This window comes from Muntiacus reevesi, chromosome 21 (genome assembly GCF_963930625.1).
Source record: "Muntiacus reevesi chromosome 21, mMunRee1.1, whole genome shotgun sequence".
NCBI lineage: Eukaryota > Metazoa > Chordata > Mammalia > Artiodactyla > Cervidae > Muntiacus > Muntiacus reevesi.
Window position 1 is genome coordinate 10,883,422 of NC_089269.1, and position 22,603 is coordinate 10,906,024.

At 39.5% G+C, this 22,603-nt stretch overlaps 1 protein-coding gene across 2 annotated transcripts in view; it reads right to left on the reverse strand.

Moving 5' to 3' along the window:
* Positions 1-22,603, reverse strand: part of TMEM45A (transmembrane protein 45A) — a 97,978-nt gene that overhangs the window by 22,807 nt on the left and 52,568 nt on the right. The window contains exons 2-5 of one of the 2 annotated variants that reach the window (XM_065913566.1): positions 9,490-9,602; positions 4,387-4,578; positions 2,906-3,118; positions 893-1,077 (exon numbers count right to left, since the gene is read on the reverse strand). In XM_065913566.1, the coding sequence (XP_065769638.1) occupies positions 893-1,077; positions 2,906-3,118; positions 4,387-4,576 (588 nt within the window). In that variant the 5' untranslated portion in view covers positions 4,577-4,578; positions 9,490-9,602. The remainder of the gene's footprint in view (positions 1-892; positions 1,078-2,905; positions 3,119-4,386; positions 4,579-9,489; positions 9,603-22,603) is intronic. The other variant, XM_065913564.1, reaches the window with a different exon arrangement.

Consider the following 22,603-nt stretch of genomic DNA (forward strand, 5'->3'; position numbering starts at 1 on the left):
GCAACAGGGACTGAATTCGTGGAAGACAATTTTTCCATGACCAGGGTGGAGGAAGTGAGAGTTTCAGTTCAAGTGCATTATATTTATTGTGTACTTCATGTTTTTTCATATTATATCAGCTCCACCTCAGATCAGACATTAGATCCCGAAAGTTGGGGACCCCTGCTGTATAGTATACGTTCACTAATAGGAATACATGTTTTCAACAACACTCCAAGATTAGGGAGTCAACAGTAAAATGGAAAATGCCTGGGATTTGGAGTCAGACAGACCCATGTTTAGAACCTAGCTCCATTACTGTGTGATCCTAGGAAAGCAACTTGCTCTCTCTGAGCCTTCTTTATCAGTCAATTGGGGATGATAATATTTAACTTCCAAGTTGTTGTGAGGACAAAATGAAACACAAGGACAAAATGAGAATGAAATAATGTGTATGGTAAAAGTCGTGTCCAGTGGCCGGCACATACTTATTCCTCAATAATGTGTATGGTAAAAGTCGTGTCCAGTGGCCGGCACATACTTATTCCTCAATACATAATTCCCTCCCTTTCCTGCCTTCAATATGTTTCTCGAGCTTATTACTCATTAGGCTTTAAGTGACTTTAGCATCAGGAACTGCTTCCAGCTAAGCACCGGCTCAGAGTTCCTACAAAATGGATATCCAGGTGTGTGATGAAGGTACACCTCCCACCTCCTTCCCTGCTGCTCTGCCACTATTCCCACCTAGGGCTGCTGGGCCCTCAATTAAGCATCACCTCTCAAAGGCTCACATTCTCACTGCCAGCAGAATATCAGAAGGAAGTCTCTGGGTTTCAGACCACAACACCCACAATCAAAGAGAGAAGGTCATCAGTGCAGACACCAGGCACATAGACTGGAGGCCCCAGCTCACCTGCCAGAACCAGCTTCCCTGAAGCAGGATAAGGCTTGTCCGCAGAAGTTCCACAGTTATACTGGTCTGTGTGAAGAGCTCCAAGAAGGCAACCAGGCCTGTCGAAAAGATGACCAAGACCAGAAGCTTGTGCACAAAGATGTCCAGCATTTCCCGGCCATGAGTGTGATTGTAGAAGACAAAACCTGTCAGAGGCAGAAAATATTGTTTGTCCTTTTCAGTGAAACTATCTACTGCTTTCCTCAATACACAACTTTCATAAACACACACATTTATTTGTCCAAAATATCAGATGCCCACTGCTTCCTGCAATATTGGAAACCTCTAGCATTTGGGGGGAATTCCCAGGTTGGCACAGTTCTAAAGAATACACCTGCCAATGCAGGAGGTGCAGGAAATGTGGATTCTATCCTTGGGTCTGGAAGATCACCTGGGATAGGAAATGGCAACCTACTCCAGTATTCTTGCCTGGAAAATCTCATGGACAAAGGAGCCTGGTGGGCCACAGTTCATGGGGTGGCAAAAGAGTCAGACATGACTGAGCACACAGCATTTTTCGAGCCAACACTACCTCTTTAGGATGGAATCTTTGAAATTTCCTTTCCCCTTCCCCAGCCTTTATTCTCTTCTCCAATACATCATAACATTTTCTATAACTATATTTCAAAGCCATCTTTTATGCAAAATTAGGAATAATAAGCATGAAGGCAACAGTGAAACAGGTGTGAAGGTGAACAGATAGATGAATGAGACAAAGCCTCACCTTAAGAAATTCAGTTCACTGAAGGCAGTAAATATACACACAAGTCAGAAGAGTGGAATTTGATGGGTATGATAAGATTCCCTGGAAGCTCCCAAGAAGTAGTAACTAACTATATTTTTTAATCCCATGGACAGAGATGCTGGCTTCAGTTTCATCCTTCTCATTAAGATGTTCCTTGAAAATATGATAACATCCTGAGATAAAGAGAATCATGGCATCATGGCTGGTGCCCAACCAAAGCTCTTACCTTTGGATGTGGGAGGCACAGTGGACATTAGGAAGGACTATCTCTTGATAATGGGGAGATTTTACTAGTTCTACAATCAATCTATCCCTTACATATAAAATAACTGAAAACAAATCATTAAATACTTGTTTTCCGTGTTTCTGTACAGAGTAACAGGGAGGCTAACAGAACAAAGAATGTTAGGACCTCATTTTTATGCGACTGGATTTTTCAGACCCTGCTTATCATGTAATGGTCGAGTTTCACTATATAAATATTAAAAAGGCTACTTTGTAGATTTGGAAGCTACTCTACTGTGAGTGGTCTCCTTGTTTGAGAATATTTATGCTTCACTATTCTGAGCTCAATTTTATATGTAAAAAATGGAAATAATGATCATCTCTTGGATAAATCAGAGATAAACCATGGCTGTCATTGTTGTTGATTCGTTGCTTGGTCGTAACAGACAAGTTCTGCAACCCCCATGGCTGTAGCCCACTAGGCTCCTCTGTCCATGGAATTCTCCAAGCAAGAGTACTAGAGTAGGCATTTCTTTAAGAAAAGTGTGAAATGTGAATAAAACACATTGAATGACTGGGCTTGTCCGGTTGTACTAAATAAGTCAGTGTGTGTGTGTTGGTATTCAGTCACGTCCAACTCTTTGTCACCTTGTGGACTGTAGCCCACCAGCTTCTTCTGTCGGTTGAATTCTCCAGGCAAGGATGCTGGGATGGTAGCCATTTCCTTCTCCAGGGGATCTTCCTGACCCAGGGATCAAACCCAGGTCTCTTGCATTGCAGGCAGATTCTTTACCAACTGAGCCACCAGGGAAGCCCAAATGAGTCAGGAGGGAAGGAAAATCTTTGGCATCCTGTCTAGGACATCTCAATAGCTCACCATGGCCCGAACAAAACAGATGACCTTATGAGCCAAGGCTATACCAGGACGCAAAAGAAATATTATTGTAAAGGGCTAGACAAATGTCCAAGAGTAAAGAAAGGTATATGAAAATACTCATACTTACCCTCCACAAATAAGGCATTTGATAACATTAACTTGCTAAAGGAGGCAGGAAGTGAAATGATGGTAGAAGATAAGATGTTTGTCACACCCAGCAGTCCAAAGAAGAAGTACATGGTAAAATGCTGCCAGCTCAGGAGTTGGACCCATTGACCCTCTTGGTAGTCATACAAGATCAGGTGTGGTCCTCCAGGAAGAAACTGTTCTCCGAGGATGCCTGAAGAGAGATATATCACACTTTAAGCCATCTTTCCACAATTTTACTGAAAAGGGAAGATGCAGAAGGACCAGCCTACTTCTTAACCCAATATACTGTCTTTTATTGGCACGGATTCTTCTATCTGGGCTGTTACCTAACAGCTGAGCACTGGTTCTTTAGGCCGGTTTTGAAGCTTCAAAGATTGGTTTGGATAATCACTCTTAGTCAAAGATAGTGAGTTTCATCAAACAGCTATTTCAGATCTTCAAAGCTAATGGTCTTAGTTCCACAGAGTTCCCTGATAAGTTCCCCTGATGGCCTTAGTTCCTACTTTAATCTAATGACTAGATAAATCCTGAGTAATTTTAGATTTAGATTTGTGAGATTAATCCTATAGCATCTGATTATTTCTTCTTACATAATACATCTTTGGGAAGTGAGTTGATCTTGGTTCAGGATTAAAATGCTAGAGTTCAGCTTCTCCCTGGTTAAGGATAACTGAGAAAGCACACACAGATATAGCATATAGTCTAGCCAGTTACACAAATTCTGAAAAACTTTCTTGAAGATGCTGCTTCATTTATTAATCTATAGAATTTGGCAAGGAAATTCCTCTCTTTGAAAAACAGTTGATCCACAGTTGGATGACCATCGCAAAGACCTCTCATCATGAACAAAGCATGAAGAAATCTAAAGGAAAATTAGGAAGTTTTGCCTTCAGTAAAGGAGAGGCTGAAGTGGAACTCTAAAAACACAGAACATTTTTAGAGTCATAGAACCAATGGAAAGGCCTTACAATCATCTGGCCCAACCTCCCTCTCTAATTTAGTAACCACACAAAAAGGATGAGCACAGAAGATAAGGTTTTCTTCAACCAGAACCCTGTGGATAGCCTATCAGCAATAATTTGTTATTGACACTTTCCCATAATCACTTGATTATCTTCATGACATTTTGAAAAATGTCTTGATAGAGTTAACTCTTTCAGGCCTCAGAATAACTGACATAAAATTATCTTAAAGGCTCCAACTAAATCTAAAAAGGAAATTCACCTTGAGTGGACACGCAAGTTAATTGCTATGACTAACTCATAAGGAATAGCCCTTTGTATAACATGAAGTATAAGTTCTAATAAATTATACCAGGTAGAAATTACAATTAGAATAGGTATTCAGATGTTTTTAATAAATGTTTATTTTAGCAATTTTTTGTTTTGATATTGAATTTTCTCTTTGCATGTGAAAATACCCCCAAAAGCAAACAGAACACAGAAAAGGGTCACTCACCAGTTAAAGTCATTCCAACTGATATGATTCCTTCCAAAATTTCAATTCGACGGAATAATGCTTTGGAATCAAGGTAAGAAGTCCGTTTCTGCTTTTTGAAGGCATATTTCAGAATGCACTTTATAGTCCACCAAATCCCCATGATTAAAAAGAAGGATCCAGGGAGAGCATGGCCTTTGAAATTCCCCATAACTACCAAAATAAGAACATAGAGAAGATGAAGGTGTTTCATTTCCAAAACTTGGCCAAAACATCACTTATTCCTGTATACTATCTTCTGATGATGGTAGATATATACTGCTGAGTCAGAGGGTCCAGTATAACTGTCAACAGACATAGACCAATTACAAGATCAACAATACCATCAAGTAAAAATTAGACATTTGTTGAACACTGAACCTTGTTCTAGGTGTTGTGTCTACTGGTTTACATGTAATTTCTAACCTAATTTTCACAATATACCCATGAATCAGGGGTTAAATCACATTTTCAATTGGGATACAGGTGTAGAGAAGTGAAATTACTTATCCAAATCTCACAATTATTAAAAAAAAAAAACTTTCACTGTTTTTAACAAGGAGCTCAAAAGATCTCTTAAAAGTAATAGTGTGTACTCAGCCAACACACTTTAATCATATTTGAAAGATAGTAATAGGAAAGTTCTATATTTTGTTTAAAACTCGAAGTGATATGAAGTTGCCTACAAAAAAATTTAAGTAGGTAATTTCAGAGTATCAAACATCAAATGTGTGGAAGAGACCACCAGTGCTCATCAAATATCTGTGTACTCTTCCACACACTTTTCCCAGCTTCTTCTCCACTTTAATCAGAACCATGTTTCTAGTTCTGTCTAGCAGATTATGGCATTTGTCACTTTCATGCTAAGTCAGTTAAGAGCTGATGTGACTCCTTTAACTTGTTTTTCCCCTGCCTTGGCAACCTAGGCATGGCATATCTACAACATAGAAGACAGTCAACCAGATTGCATGAGATTTTTGCAGGAAACAACCCTTTATTGAGTTAAGTCATTAAAAGTTGACATTTAACAGCTTAATCCAGCAGATTCAGAGGGATACCAAGCCAAATCAGATTGTAAATTCTATAAACATAACTGCTACATGATCAAGCAACAACAACAACAAAAAAACAGAAATACCCTTTCTTTTTGGTCTTGACCAAAAAAAATATGAGTTTTCAATTACGTGAGCAGTTCTTTGTTCAAAGCTATTGTACTTTCTACAGAATAACAAAGAGAGAACTCAGAATCATCCCTGTGGATTTGACAGTAGGTCAGTACAGAAGAACTCATGAAAGGGGGATTTCAGGATTCCCCCCAGCCCAGTAGGGCTGGGTGATGGACCTCTTGGTTTGGGACAGTTCCCTTTGAGTTACTTCCACATCCTCCTGACAGAACTGTGAAGTTTCAAAGATGAACTATGAAGCTGACTAAAACACTAAAAGTCTCTTAAATCTCCAGCTGAGATCCCAGATGGACATTTCAGCAGCCCCTGAATCATCCATACCATCCTAGAGACTCTGCCTCAGTGTACCACGTAGTTCAAAGTGCAGCTTCTTATCCAGACTCTGACTCTAATGAGTGGCATGGTCTAGATGAGGTCCCTTAAGCTCTCTGAGCCTTGGTCCTTACTTAATAAAGAAGGAGGTGGCCTACCTGACACCTGGAGTTCCTTCCTGCCCTAAGAGGTTCAGTGATTCATTATCCTAACCACCATCTTTATCACAGTGCTATTGAGTCCTCTCACTTGTCATAGCTTGCGTGCGTGCCTGCATGCGTGCATGCTTAGTCACATCAGCCAGGCTCCTCTGTCCACAGGATTCTCCAGGCAAGAATACTGGAGTTGGTTGCCATTTCCTTCTCCAGGGATAAAGTATGAAGTGAGTGAAGTAAAGTCGCTCAGTCGTGTCCGACTCTTCGCAACCCCGTGGACTGTAGTCTACCAGGCTCCTCCATCCATGGGATTTTCCAGGCAAGAGGACTGGAGTGGGGTGCCATTTCCTCCTCCATGTTATAGCTTAGGCAACCACAAGAGACTAAAAAATACTTCTACATGGGATTGAAAAGTACATCTACACTGTAAATTTTTTTAACTTTTCTGGAAAAGAATCTGATATATTCTAAAGGAATCTTCAAGATTTTACATTCCTTGGTACAGGAAATGCACTTTTAGGAATTTATCCTAAACATCGAACTGGAAATAGAGGTACGAAGTTAGAAACAATACACATGTCTAAGATTAGGAGATGGGGGTATATTTAGTTAAAATAAATAAATAGGAATTTTTTAGAACTGAGGAAGAGCTGAAGATCTAGAAAACTAGATCTGAATCCCAACTTTCCCATTTACCCGCTCCATGTCTTGGGGAGACTTATTTACCCCTTCAGGGCCTCAGCTTCCTCTTCTGTTGTGATCTTGGGGCTCATGTGCTCGGTCGTTTTCAACTTTTTGCAACCCCCTGAAGTGTCGCCTGCCAGGCCCCTCTGTCCGTGGAATCCTCCAGGCAAAAATACTGGAGGTGAGGAGAGCCCCGTGTTCTGCTTCCAAGGGCAACATGTCAGCTTTTGGATTGAGATCTAATTAAACTCGGGATTACTAGGCTTTTACCAGCAATTGCACTTGCAGGCAATAGTAAAGCAAGGAACAAAAGACAGATATACACGTGGTGGTGTTCTAGAAGTTGACTGGAGAGATGTTTGAGGTTCTGAGTGAGTCAACTTCTAGAACACCACCAACTGGTCAAAACCTAGTAACCTCCACAAAGCAGACCGAACCCGCCAGCCAGCCAGCAGAAACCCCGAGGAGATCACTAGGCTAGCAAACCAGAAGATCCTTCCGCAGCATCCTCCCTGCTTGACTGCACCACTTATAAAGGTTCAGGCAGCCCTAAAATGGCGAGCTTCAAGATTCAATCACTGTTTTCTAGCTTCCAGTCATCCTAAAAATTTATACCCTTCTCCATCCAGAAAAAACCCTCTGCGCCTAATGGACACCAAACATCAGCCCCTAAGCCAAGACGAGAAACAATGCCTGAAACCCCCATTAGTTGTATTTTTCTGACCAACCCGTGACATACACAAACACTCACTCACCACCCAAAAGGGAAATATTTTAAAACTCTCGCATTTGGGGGTAACATTGGGCAAATCTCAAGTGCAAAATCAGGTGTTAGGTGTTCATTCCCATTAACCAAACCCACTTAAACAATGACAAGGCCTGTGTACGAAAAGAGGAGAGAACTCAAAATAGCCGTGAGAAACAGATTCTAAAATTTACTTATTGGATTCTGAACCAAATATAAATGAATACCATGGAGAAAAACTTAAACTAACAATTCATCTTCAGCCACCACAAAATTTTAAGTAAAAATTCATCTTGAGCCATGACCAAAATAAAATATTACTAAATCTTATTTAGTAACTCATATCAAGACATTTATAAATCCAATTCAATAAACCAATTTGAGTTATTTCTTGAGATCACTTGCCTTCATTCTCAAAGCAATGTGTATATAAGCATATGTAGCTTTATTTATTTATTTTTTTGATTCTCCATCATTCCATATCAATTCTTTCTCTCCCAAATTTCAACTGTTTTGAAAGACTTTCTTAGTTAAATTATCCTTACCTTCACACTTTCCTCAGTGTCAACTCCCATGCAGTTCTCTTCTCCCACAATAGAATTTACAATGGTCCCAGTCTCAAGAAGGAAAAGCAGATACTGACTGGCCTAAATCTAAAACTGTCCCCTCTTCCTCCTTGGAGACTAAACCAATGTGCTCATATCCTTCCAGCTTGAACTTGAGCAGATACGTCTTCAGAATATGTCACAATGCTTGCATAAATATGCGTCTAAGGACTACACCCTTTTGAACACCCTACCTCCAGTCCAAACGTTGTGCCATAGAGTATTTCCCAATGAGACTCACCTTGACACCCCACCCACATGACCACAGTTATGTCCCACCTGCTGTGAAAACCAGACCCAGGGGAACATGTTTGATCTTCAGTCTCTGTCTTCCAGGCTATCAAGATGGACAGGAGACAAAAGGAAAGGTCATGGCAGCAGTAACACAATAAAGCCTGATTTTAAATCTGAAAAAGACAAACCATCTTCTAACATACAGTGTCTCAAGCAAGAGATTGGCACAGGTGCTTAAGTTGGGAGTCGCAGCCAAATCAAAGTTTGGATAAGGAATAAGAAAGGAATAGGAAATAAGGAAATAGGAATAAGAAAGTTCAGTTCAGTTCAGTCGCTCAGTTGTGTCCAACTCTTTGTGACCCCATGGACTGCAGCACACCAGGCCTCCCTGTCCATCACCAACTCCCAAAGTGTACCCAAACTCATGTCCATTGAGTCGGTGATGCCATCCAATCATCTCATCCTCTGTCATCCCCTTCTCCTCCCGCCTTCAATCTTTCCCAGCATCAGGGTCTTTTCAAATGAGTCAGTTCTTCGCATCAGGTGGCCAAAGTATTGGAGTTTCAGTTTCAACATCAGTCCTTTCAATGAATATTCAGGACTGATTTCATTTAGGATGGACTGGTTCGATCTCCTTGTAGTCCAAGGGACTCTCAAAAGTCTTCTCTAACACCACAGTTCAAAATAAGAAAAGATGACGGGAAAACATTTAAGTAGGTCAACCGTGAAGGTCACCTGCTCTCACAGAATACACAAACTGAGATTTAGGTGAATAAATAAGTTAGAATAAATTATTCTAAACCAATATGAGGCTTGCACAAAGGGAAATGTAAACAAGAAAGAAGCAACAGTCTGACTCTAACCTGGAGAGCCAGCAGCTGTTACCCCATCTGCATTCAAGTCTTATTTCCTCCTCTAGTGTAAACTCTTGCTGAGCAAGGGCCATGTCCCCTAGAAGGCTTCACACCTAGTTAGCACTCAATAAATAGCCAGTGAGTGATAAGCTCCTGCCTGGGACCCCACTTCCTTGAAACACTGGCCTGGGTGGCAACCAGGATCAGAAAGAGTCAGGGTGCTTAATTAAATGCAGACTGGGTTCACTTCAGATTTACTAAATCAATCAGTAGGGGGAAGCCCAGAAGTCTGCATTTTTAAGAAGTACTCACCACTTGATCTTTAGGTACTCTTGAGTTTTGAGGACCAAAGGCTTAGAGTATGTGGGGGACAAGCAAGATGGCACCAAGACACTGAGATTTAAATGTGGCCTCCCAATCCAGATCTGAAAGAGACACGTGCACCCCAATGTTCATCGCAGCACTGTTTATAATAGCCAGGACATGGAAGCAACCTAGATGCCCATCAGCAGATGAATGGATAAGGAAGCTGTGGTACATATACACCATGGAATATTACTCAGCCGTTAAAAAGAATTCATTTGAATCAGTTCTAATGAGATGGATGAAACTGGAGCCCATTATACAGAGTGAAGTAAGCCAGAAAGATAAAGAACATTACAGTATACTAACACATATATACGGAATTTAGAAAGATGGTGGCGATAACCCTATATGCAAAACAGAAAAAGAGACACAGAAGTACAGAACAGACTTTTGAAATCTGGGGGAGAACGTGAGGGTGGGATGTTTTGAAAGAACAGCATGTATATTATCTATGGTGAAACGGACCACCAGCCCAGGTGGGATGCATGAGTCAAGTGCTCGGGCCTGGTGCACTGGGAGGACCCCGAGGAGTCGGGTGGGGAGGGAGGTGGGAGGGGGGATCGGGATGGGGAATACGTGTAACTCTATGGCTGATTCATGTCAATGTATGACAAAACCCACAAAAAAATAAAATAAAATAAAATGCAGAGCTCAAGGCCCCCCCCAAAAAAAAATAAATAAAAAAAATAAAAAAATAAATGTGGCCTCCCCATCACCATTCCCCAGAGGTATCTGTCTTCCATCAGTACCTAAGTCCTGATGTGTTTGCTCACATCAGGCATCATATTAGGCAATGGTGTGTGGCTCAACACCTGCTCTCGAGACCAGATGATAATCTGGCTCTGTCAGGTGACAATAATCATTCTAGAGTGCTGCCATTCGATTTATTTTTACTCTATTTTATCATGCATTATTAAGACAGCATTTCACTTTTATCTTTTCTATACCCCTGGTTCTTATTCCCATATCCTTCTCAATGTTCAGATAGCTAAAACCATCCACGTCACAAGGATCACTCTTAATCAAACATCCAGAATCACAAACAGAACAAGAACACTCAACCTGAAACTATGTGACAGGATAAGGCAATCTAAAGGCTTATGTCTTGAAAAACAAAACTGACAAATAGAAAGTAAGAATAAATGCCATGTTGCCTTATGTGCTTGTAGTCAACTCTTCAAACATGGGAGCCTAGATTGTTTCCGTTAGTAGTGTTGCCCCTGAGATGGGTAGGAAGCCAGCATGTACGATAAAGTGCTAGTAACTTTTCATGTGTCTGCTTATTCTCTCTTTGAGAAAACCCAAGGAACTCTTCTTTTCACCACAGTTCAGTTCAGTTGCTCAGTCGTATCCAACTCTTTGCGACCTGTGGACTGCAGTACGCCAGGCCTCCCTGTCCCTCACCAACTCACAGAGTTTACTCAAACTCATGTCCATTGAGTCAGAGATGCCATCCAACCATCTCATCATCTGTCATCCCCTTCTTTCCAACAAAGGTATGTCTCTCCACCACAGGTATGAGGAAACTGAGACTCCAAGAGATTTACTAACCAACACTATGGCACAGAGTTATTAAAGACCAGAGCCAGGATTTCAAGTTCTTTCTATGTCTGATTCCAAATCCCATTCTGTCCCCCTAGATAAGCGCAAAGACTAGAAAAGGTTTTCAAACAGTCCCACCCGACAGTCCTCATCAGATATATTTGCATAGGTTAAATACAGAAGGGAGAAGAATCCTCCCTGTAAGATTATCAATAACTGAGTTGTCAGCACATGTGAAGGAGGTGAAGCTTTGTACGTAGCCACCGTATTTATTATCCAATATGGTAGTCAAGGTCAGAATGCAGACGGATGGCACCAAAATAGAAAACCAGGCTGAGTAGTGTGCGACATCATTTGACGAAGGTCTAGGCACTGGGATGAGTGTCAGTGATGTGGTAAGAATCTAAAGCAGTCGTCTGTAGTTCCAGGCTTCATTCAGCTCAGTTCACTCGCTCAGTTGTGTCCAACTCTTTGCGACCCCATGAACTGCAGCAAGCCAGGCCTTCCTGTCATCACAAACTCCCAAAGTTTACCCAAATTCATGGTCATTGAGTCGGTGATGCCATCCAACCATCTCATCCTCTGTCATCCCCTTCTCCTCCTGCCTTCAATCTTTCCCAGCATCAGGGACTTCTGAAATGAGTCACCTCTTTACATCAGGTGGCCAAAATATTGGAGTTTCAGATTCAATATCATTCCTACCAATGAACACCCAGGTCTGATCTTCTTTAAGATGCACTGGTTGGATCTCCTTGCAGTCCAACGGACTCTCAAGACTCTTCTCCAATACCACAGTTTAAAAACATCAATTCTTCAGTGCTCAGCTTTCTTTATAGTCCAACTCTCACATCCATACATGACCACTGGAAAAACCATAGCCTTGACGAGATGGACCTTTGTTGGCAAAGTAATGTCTCTACTTTTTAATATGCTGCCTAGGTTGGTCATAACGTTCCTTTCAAGGAGTAAGTGTCTTTTACTTTCATGGCTGCAATCACCATCTGCAGTGATTTTGGAGCCTCAAAAAATAAAGTCAGCCATGGTTTCCACTGTTTCCCCATCTATTTGCCATGAAGTGATGGCATGATCTTAGTTTTCTGAATGTTGAGCTTTAAGCCAACTTTTTCACTCTCCTCTTTCACTTTCATCAAGAGGCTCTTTAGTTCTTCTTCACTTCCTGCCATAAGGGTGGTGTCATCTGCACATCTGAGGTTACGGATATTTTTCTGGGCAATCTTGATTCCAGCTTGTGCTTCATCCAGCCCAGTGTTTCTCATGATGGACTCTGCATATAAGTTAAATAAGCAGGGTGACAATATACAGCTTTGATTTACTCCTGTTCCTATTTGGAACCAGTCTGCTGTTCCATGTCCAGTTCTAACTGTTGCTTCCTGGCCTGCATTAGGTTTCTCAAGAGGCAGGTCAGGTGGTCTGGTATTCCCATCTCTTTCAGAATTTTCCACAGCTTATTGTTATCCACACAGTCAAAGGCTTTGGCATAGTCAATAAAGCAGAAACAGATGTTTTTCTGGAACGCTCTTGCTTTTTCGATGATCCAGCAGATGTTGGCAATTTGATCTATGGTTCCTCTGCCTTTTCTAAAACCAGCTTGAACATCTGGAAGTTCACGGTTCACCTATTGCTGAAGACTGGCTTGGAGAATTTTGAGCATTACTTTACTAGCATGTGAGATGAGTACAATTGTGCGGTAGTTTGAACATTCTTTGGCACTGCCTTTCTTTGGGATTGGAATGAAAACTGACCTTTTCCAGTCCTGTGGCTACTGCTTAGTTTTCCAAATTTACTGGCATATTGAGTGCAGCACTTTCACAGCATCATCTTTTAGGATTTGAAATAGCTCAACTAGAATTCTATCACCTACACTAGCTTTGTTCGTAGTGATGCTTCCTAAGGCCCACTTGACTTCACATTCCAGGATGTATGGCTCTAGGTGAGTGACCACACCATCGTGATTATCTGCATTGTGAAGAATTTTATTTTTTACAGTTTTTCTGTGTATTCTTGCCACCTCTTCTTAATACCTTCTGCTTTTGTTAAATCCATACCATTTCTGTCCTTTATTGAGCCCATTTTTGCATGAAATGTTCCCTTGGTATCTCTAATTTTCTTGAAAAGATCTCTAGTCTTTCCCATTCTATTGTTTTCCTCTATTTCTTTGCATTGATCACTGAGGAAGGCTTCTTATCTCTCCTTGCTATTCTTTGGAACTCTGCATTCAAATCAGTATATCTTTCCTTTTCTTCTTTGTTTTTTGCTTCTCTTCTTCTCACAGCTATTTGCAAAGCCTCCTCAGGCAGCCATTTTGTTTTTTTGCATTTCTTTTTCTTAGGGATGGTCTTGATCCCTGTCTCCTGTACAATGCCATGAACCTCCATCCATAGTTCAATAGGCACTGTGTCTATCAGATCTAGTCCCTTAAATCTATTTCTCACTTCCACTGTATAATCATAAGGGATTTGATTAAAGTCATACCTGAATGGTCTAGTGGTTTTCCCCACTTTCTTCAATTTAAGTCTGAATTTGGCAATAAGGAGTTCATGATCTGAGCCACAGTCAGCTCCTGGTTTTGTTTTTGCTGACTGTATAGAGTTTCTCCATCTTTGGCTGCAAAGAATATAATCAGTCTGATTTCAGTGTTGACCATCTGGTGATGACCATGTGTAGAGTCTTCTCTTGTGTTGTCGAAAGAGGCTGCTTGCTTTCTCTTGGCAGAACTCTATTAGCCTTTGCCCTGCTTTATTCCATACTCCAAGGCCAAATTTGCCTGTTATTCCAGGTATTTCTTGATTTCCTACTTTTGCATTCCAGTCCCCTATAATGAAAAGGACATCTTTTTTGGGTGTTAGTTCTAAAAGGTTTTGTAGGTTGTCATAGAACTGTTCAACTTCAGCTTCTTCAGCGTTACTGGTCAGGGCATAGACTTGGATTACCATGATACTGAATGATTTCCCTTGGAAACGAACAGAGATCATTCTGTTGTTTTTGAGATTGCATCCAAGTACTGCATTGTGGACTCTTTTGTTGACTAAGATGGCTACTCCTTTTCTTTAAGGTATATTTGCCCACAGTAGTACATATAATGGTCATCTGAGTTAAATTCACCCATTTCAGCCCATCTTACTTCACTGATTCCTAGAATATCAATGTTAACTCTTGTCATCTCTTGTTTGACCACTTCCAATTTGCCTTGACTCGTGGACCTAACATTCCAGGTTCCTATGCAATATTGCTCTTTACAGCATTGCACCTTGCTTCTATCACCAGTTACATCCACAACTGGGTGGTGTTTTTGCTTTGGTTACATCCCTTCATTCTTTCTGGAGTTATTTCTCCACTGATTTTCAGTAGCATCCGGGGCACCTACCCAGGTTTCATGCTGCTTCACTACTCATGTCAATGAAAAATGTCAAAAATACTTTGACAAAAATCATAAAATTACACACTTAAAATTTAGGGCTAAACTTTATTGTATGTAAATTATACTTTAATAAAGCTAACTGAAGAGGGAGAATGGACACTTCTGCACTTCCTTCTCTCCTGGCAACCTGGAACACAATTTTGATGGATAGAGCCATAGCAACTATTTTAGATAATAAGGCCCACGTGTGGAAGAGACAGAGCAGTGAATCTGAAAGAAACTTAATCTGGGAAATTTTGTTAGGATCCACCCCATTCCTGAATACTCCATTTCTAGAAATATTTTATGCAATATGGAAATGAAATCTATCATGTATAAAAGCCAAAAATATTTAAATCTGTTTCGTACAGCAACAATAACCTTAAAAACTATGTTTCATATAATAGCTAACATTTATTGTTTGCTTTCTGTATATCAGTCTCCATTCAAGTAAGTGCTTTCCATTTTAACTTATTTAACTTTCATAAGAAACCTCTGAAGTAGATACCAGTGGATACTCTTGTCATTCTGATTTTGTAGACAAAGAACTTGAGTCAAAGTCGAACTAAGATGTCCACAGTCAACACAGGTGATAAGTAACAGTACTGGGCTTTATATCCAACCTTTGGTCTATAGTACCTTTACCACAATGTACCATAAATACAGTTAAAAAACACATGACTGAGAAGACATTGGCAATAAAGATAACTGACAAAGGCTGAGCAGCCAGAATGTTAAAAAGAAAAAGTTCCCCTATACCCTTCTACCATGGGCAAGAATAAGAACAGACAATTCAACATAAGGCAAAACCTTAATACTGACAATCATATGAAAAGATGTTCAATATCACTAGAAATCAAAGAAAAATAAATACAAAGTAGAGCTATATTTTCACCTATTACTTTGTCAAAATTAAAAAGATCTATTACATCAAGTGTTAGGGAGAGTGTGAGGAAACTGGAATGCTTATACACTGCCAGAAGTGTAAATGAGGTTGCTGGCCACAGTCCAGCACTTCCATTTGTACTATGTACCCTAAAAATTCATAGACTAGACATGTTCCCTTGAATATTAAAAAAAATTATTGCTGCATTGGTAGTAGTAACATTAAATTAGAAATAATCTGAATATACATCAATAGAGAAATGGAAAAATAACAGGAAGCAACATATACATAGAATACTACAGTTAAAGACCTCTTTAAAGATAAAAGTACTAGATCTATATTTAGCAACATGGATGGATTTTTAAGGCATTAGTTTGAATGAAAATTACAAGTTACAAAACACAATTATAGTTTGATGCAACTTACATATTGTTCTTAAACATTTGAAACATAATACCATTCATTACTTACTCACATATATGAATATAAAAATATAAAGGCAAGGATAGGCACTAGTAATCGTGGTTTCCTTTGGGGAGAGTGAAGGAGACTAGAACTGCAGGATGTCAGGGGGTGCTCCTCTTTTATTTAAAAGAAAGAAAAACTTGAAGCAAATAATACAAAATGTCAGTTCTGCATTGTCAGAAGACTAAAGTATGCCATATTGTGCACTTTCATTATTTTTTTTAGTTAATAGACTTTATTTTTTAGAAACACTTCAGGCTTATAAAAAATTAAGTGAAAATTACAGAGTTCCATGTTTTCTCTCCCCAACCCTCAGTTTCCCATATAATAACATCATGCATTAATGTGGTACCTTTGTTACAACTGAGGAACCAACCATGATACATTTTTACTAACTGAAGTGCATAATTTACATTAGGGTTCACTCTTTGTGTTTTACAGGTCTTTGGGTTTGACAAATGCATCATGTCATATATCCATCAGTTCAGTATCATACAGAATATCCCTCAAAAACGTCCTTTGCTCCACCTACTCATCCCTTCCCTCCTGCCCCTGAGCCCCTGGCAACAACTAGTCTTTTTACTATTTCTATAGTTCTGTCTTTTCTATAATGTCATATAACTGGAATCATACAACATGTAGCCTTTCCAGACTGAACCCTTTCTCTTAGCAACAGGAATTTAAATTTCCTCTGTGTATTTTTGTGTCTTGATACTTCATTTCTTTTTAGTGCTGAATAATATTCCTGTAGGTCAAGAAGCAACATTTAGAACCAGACATGGAAAAGGGACTGGTTTAAAATTGGGAAAGGAGTATGTCAAGGCTGTATACTGTCACCCTGCCTATTTAACTTCTATGTAGTGTACATTATGCAAAATGCCAGGCTGGATGAATCATAAGCTGGAATCAAGATTTCAGGAAGAAATATCAACAACCTGAGATATGCAGATGATACACCATCCTAATGGCAGAAAGCAAAGAGGAACTAAAAGGCTCTTGATGAAGGTAAAAGAGGAGAGTGGAAAAGCTGGCTTAAAACTCAACATTCAAAAAACTAAGATCATGGCATCTAGTCCCACCACTTCATGGCAAATAGAAGGGAAAACAATGGAAACAGTGACAGACTTTATTTTCTTGGGTTCCAAAATCACTGTGGATGGTGACTGCAGTCATGAAGTTAAAAAATGTTTGCTCCATGGAAGAAAAGTTATGACAGACCTAGACAGCATATTAAAAAGCAGAGACATTACTTTGCCAACAAGGGTCCGTCTAGTCAAAGGTATGGTTTTTTCAGTAGTCATGTATGGATGTGAGAGTTGGTCTATAAAGGAAGCTGAGCACCAAAGAAATGATGCTTTCAAATTGTGGTGCTGGAGAAGACTCTTGAGAGTCCCTTGGACAGCAAAGAGATCCAACCAGTCAATCCTAAAGGATGTCAAACCTGAATATTCATTGGAAGGACTGATGCTGAAGCTGAAACTCCAATACTTTGGCCACTTGATGTGAAGAGGTGACTCACTGGAAAAGACCCTTATACTGGGGACGATTGAAGGCAGGAGGAGAAGAGGATGACAGAAGATGAGATGGTCTGATGGCATCATCGACTCGTTGGACATAAGTTTGAGTGAACTCTGGGAGATGGTGAAAGACAGAGAAGCCTGGCATGCTGCATGCAGTTCATGGGGTTGCAAAGAGTCAGACATGACTTATTGACTGAACAAAAACAACAATATTCCATTTTATGACTGTTTCACTGTTTCTTGTTTTTGTTTTTTAACCCATTCCCCTATTGAAGGATACCTGGGTTGCTTCCAGTTTAGGGTGTTTATATTATACAGTTGCTATACACATTTAAACATTTATGTGCAGGTTTTTGTATGAACATTAGTTTCCAACTCATTTGAGTAAATATCCAGGAGCACAAGCCTGAATCACATGGTATGAGTATGATTTGTTTTGCAAGAAGCTACCAAATTGTCTTCTAAAATAGCTGTATCATTTTACATCCCCAGGAACAAATGACAAAGAATTTGCTCCATATCTATCCTCTCTAGCATTTGATGTTGTCAGTGTTCTGGATTTCAGCCATTCTAGTAGCTGTACAATAGTACCTTATTGTTGTTTTCCTTTGTGTATCAATGAAGACATAATTTGTCATCTGTATATTTTCTTTAATGAAGTGTCTGCTCAGATCTTTTGCTTACTTTTTAATTGGGTTATTTGTTTTCTTACTGCTGACTTTTAAGGGTTCTTTGTATATCTGGATTTCTCTCCTCTATCACACACGTGAATTGCAAGTATATCCTCCCAGTTTGTGGCTTGTTTTTTCATTCTCTTAAAAGTATCACAAACTGGAAGTTTTAAGTTATAGTGTAACACACATTTTTTTCTTTCATGGATTGTGCACTTGATGTTGTAGCTAAAAACTCATCATACCCAAGGTCGCCTTGATTTTCTATGTTACATTCTAGAAGTTTTACAGCTTTGCTTTTACATTTAGGTCTACGATCCATTTTGAATTAATTTTTGTGAAAAAATATAAGGACTATCTATAGATCTTTGTTTTTTTGAATGTGGGTGGGTATACAGTTATTCCAGCACCACAAAGATTATTCTCTCTAGGCACAGAATTTCAAAGACCCCTTGACCATATGTATGTCAGTCTATTTATGGGCAGTCTATTGTGTCTCATCTATGTGTCTTTTCTTTCACCAGTACTACACTGTCTTGATAACTGTAGCTTTAAACTATTTCTTGAAATCGGGTAGAGTCAGTCCTCTGATTTTGTTCTTCAAGATTGTGTTGGTTATTTTGGGTCTTTTGCCTTTCCATACAATGTTTAAAATTAGTTTGTCAATATCCACACAAAAAAAAATGCTGGGATTTTAAGTGGTATTGCATAGATAGATCAATACAACACTAAATCTAAGAACTGACAACATTGGTTCATTTCATCCATAAACATGGAATATCTTTCCATTTATGTAGACTTTTTATTTCTTTCATTAGAAGTTTATACTTTTCCTCATATAAATCTTGTACATATTTTCTTAAACTTGTATTTTTTTTCTTTTTTTGGTGCTAAGGTAAATAGTGTCATGCATTTCTTTTAATTAATCACTTTAATTGGGGAATAATTACTTTACAATATTGTGATGGTTTTTGCCATATATCAACATGAATTGGCCACACGTATATATGTGTACCCCCCCATCCTGAACACCCCTCCCACTTTCCTCCTTACCCTATCCCTCTGGGTTGTCCCAGACCACCGGCTTTGGGTGCTCTGGTTCATGAATCAAACTTGTACTGGTCCTCTATTTTACATATGATAATATGCATGTTTCAATGGTATACTCTCAAATCATCCCACCCTCACCTTCCTCCGCTGAGTCCAAAAGTCTCTTCTTTACATCTGTGTATCCTTTGCTGCCCTGCATATAGCATCATTGGTATCGTCTTTCTAAATTCCATAGATATGGTATTTGTCGTTCTCTTTCTGACTTACTTCACTCTGTGTAATAGGCTCCAGGTTCATCCACCTCATTAGAACTGACTCAAATGAATTTTTTTAACGGCTGAGTAATATTCCATGGTGTATATGTACCACAACTTCCCTATCCATTCATCTGCCGATGGACATCTAGGTTGCTTCCACGTCCTAGCTACTGTACGCAGTGCTGCAGTGAGCACTGGGGTACATATGTCTCTTTCAATTTTGGTTTCCTTGGGGTGTATGCCCAGCATTGGCATTGCTGGGTCTATTCTATTCCCAGTTTTTAATAGTTCTCCATAGTTGCTGTACCAGTTTGCAGTTTAACTAACAGTGTAAGAGGGTTCCCTCTTCTCCACACCCTCTAGCATTTATTGTTTGTAGACTTTTTGACGGTGGCCATTCTGACCAGTATGAGATGATACCTCCTTGTGGTTTTGATATGCATGTCTCTAATAATGAGTGATGTTTAGCATCCTTTCTGGTGCTTATTAGCCATCTGTATGTCTTCTTTGGAGAAATGTCTGTTTAGATCTTTTGCCCACTTTTTGACTGGGTTGTTCAGTCAACCCAATTTGATTAGATTGTTCATTTTTCTGGTTTTGAGCTGCATAAGCTGCTTGTTTTATTTTGGAAATTAATTCTTTATCAGCTGTTTCATTTGCTATTACTTTCTCCCATTACGAGGGCTGTCTTTTCACCTTGCTTACAGTTTCCTTTGTCATACAAAAGTTTTTAAGTTTAATTATGCCCAATTTGTTTATTTTTGTTTTTATTTCCATTACTCTGAGGGGTGGGTCATAGAGGTCTTGCTGTGATTTATGTCAGAGAATGTTTCAAACTCCAATTGTTCATTACTGGTATATAGGAGAGCAGTTGACTTCCATATATTAACCTTATATCTTGCAACCATAATCACAAGTTTCAGGAATTTTCAGTTGCTGTTGATTCTCTGGGATTTTCTACATAGACAATCATATCATCTGTTAAACAGTTTTATTTATTCCTTCCCAACCTGTACATTTTGTATTTCCTTTTCTTATATTATTGCATTAGCTAGAACTTCCAGTATGATGTTGAATACCGGTGGTAAAAGGGGACAACCTTGCCTTGTTCCCAATCTCAGGGAGAAAGCATCCAATCTTTCACCATTAAGTATGATGTTAACTGTAGGTTTTGTGTAGATATTCTGTATCAGATTAAAGAAGTTTCCCCTTCTATACCTATGTTGCTACTTTTCAGATTAAAAAAAAAAAAAAAGCCTAAGACAGTCTTTGTTGTTGTCATTGTTGTTCAGTCACTTGGTCGTGTCTGACTCTTTGTGACCCTGTGAGCTGCAGCATGCCAGGCTTCCCTGTCCTTCACCATCGCCCGGAGCTTGCTCAAACTCATATCCATTGAGTTGGAGATGCCATCCAGCAATCTCATCCTCAGTCATCCCTTTCTCCACCCACCTTCAACCTTTCCCAGCATCAGGGTCTATGCTAATGAGTCAGCTCTTCGCATCAGGTGGCCAAAGTATTGGAGCTTCAGCTTCAGCATCAGTCCTTCCAATGAATATTCAGGACTGATTTCCTTCAGGATTCACTGGTTTGATCTCCTTTCAGTCCAAGGGATTCTCAAAAGTCTTTTCCAACACCATAGTTCAAAAGCATCAATTCTTTGGTGCTCAGCCTTCTCTATGGTCCAACTCTCACATTCATGCATTTCTGTTGGCAAAACCATAGCTTTGACTATATGGACCTTTGTCATCAAAGAACCTTAAATACCAGGTTAAGAAGTTTGAATTTTATTCCATGGACAATAAGAAGTAACCGAATGTTTCGAGTGGAAAAAAAAATGGATGTGACAGAGATTTGTATCAGACCCCTTAAACTCTTCCACAATACAAGAATCTAATTTCTATCTAAAAATGTCCAGCAAACTCCTCCAACTCCTTCAATACCTCATTCTTCTGACGTTCAAATCTCACGCTCTGTTAGCCCTGCCTCATAGCCAACTTGAATTCCTTAGAGGTCTCAGGGAAGATGCAGAATATTCATCAGTCTTGATAAACTGCTTCCATACAAACCTGACTTGCAAACTCAGTATTCTACTACCCACTCCCTGCCCAGAAAAGAAAGTCACGTCTGGTTTAGAAAGTTACGTAACAGATGTAACTCTGGTTCAGAGCAGAGGCACAGGCAACCCGTAGCCCAGACTCACTTACTAAGCAATGTACAGTCAAAATACAGTGGTCACACCTGAATCAACAGTGTTGACACAGTCATTTGCATCACACCTTCTAAAGAAGGAGTTGCTATTGTCAAGAGCTCTATTCATAAGGATATCTAGATGTCTGTCTACAGAGAACACCCTGTAACCCAGTTCTATCCACTGGGGACATGAGGTCAAATCAGAATCCTCATTTTAGCCAGATCCCCATGTGACTTATATACACATTAAAAACTAGAAACATTGGTCTGGTCTAGGGCAGAATTTCCCTACAGTGGCACTATTGACATTCCATGCCAAGTTATTTGTTTATTGGTTCTCCTGTGCATTCCAGAATGTTCAACAACTTCCCTGGCCTCTACCTACTAGATTCTGACAGCAGTTTCCCCCTAACTGTGAAAATCAAATATATCTACAGATATTGACAAATGTCCCCTGAGGGGCTAACTTATAGCCCCTTCCCAAGTAAAAAGCACTGGTTTAGAAGACCCTTGGTTCAAACCCCCTAACATAAAAAAGGTAGGTTTTTTTTTTTCTTTCTCTTGAGAAAAAGACAAATACAACAAGATTAGCTGTTAAATACTGTATCAAAATATGTTCAAACAAGATTATGTGCACCTTTTTCAGAAAGATAAAGTACATGTTATTGCAACCAACAGAACAAAACATCATTTTGAAAGATAAGACTTGCAAAATTCCCTTGATCTTTCATATAAAAATTTTTGATGTGCACTGTTTAATATTACTATTGAAGACAAAGAAGGACTTGGCATTAAATATGACACACACAAGGTCCAAGGACCTATCCTTTCATGTCGTCACTGCAAATACATTTGCCCTAGATACCATCATATAAAAGTCTATCTAGAACATCTCCCCATATTGAAAAAGATCATCTACAAGGTTAACAATCTGTGTCCACCCTTAAAGAGTGTGTGTGGTGACAAAGTAGGGGAAGTCATGTTCAAATTCAATTTATGAGAAAACAAATAAACTGCAGAAGCAGAAGTTGAAGCTACCATGGTGATATCTGAACACTGTA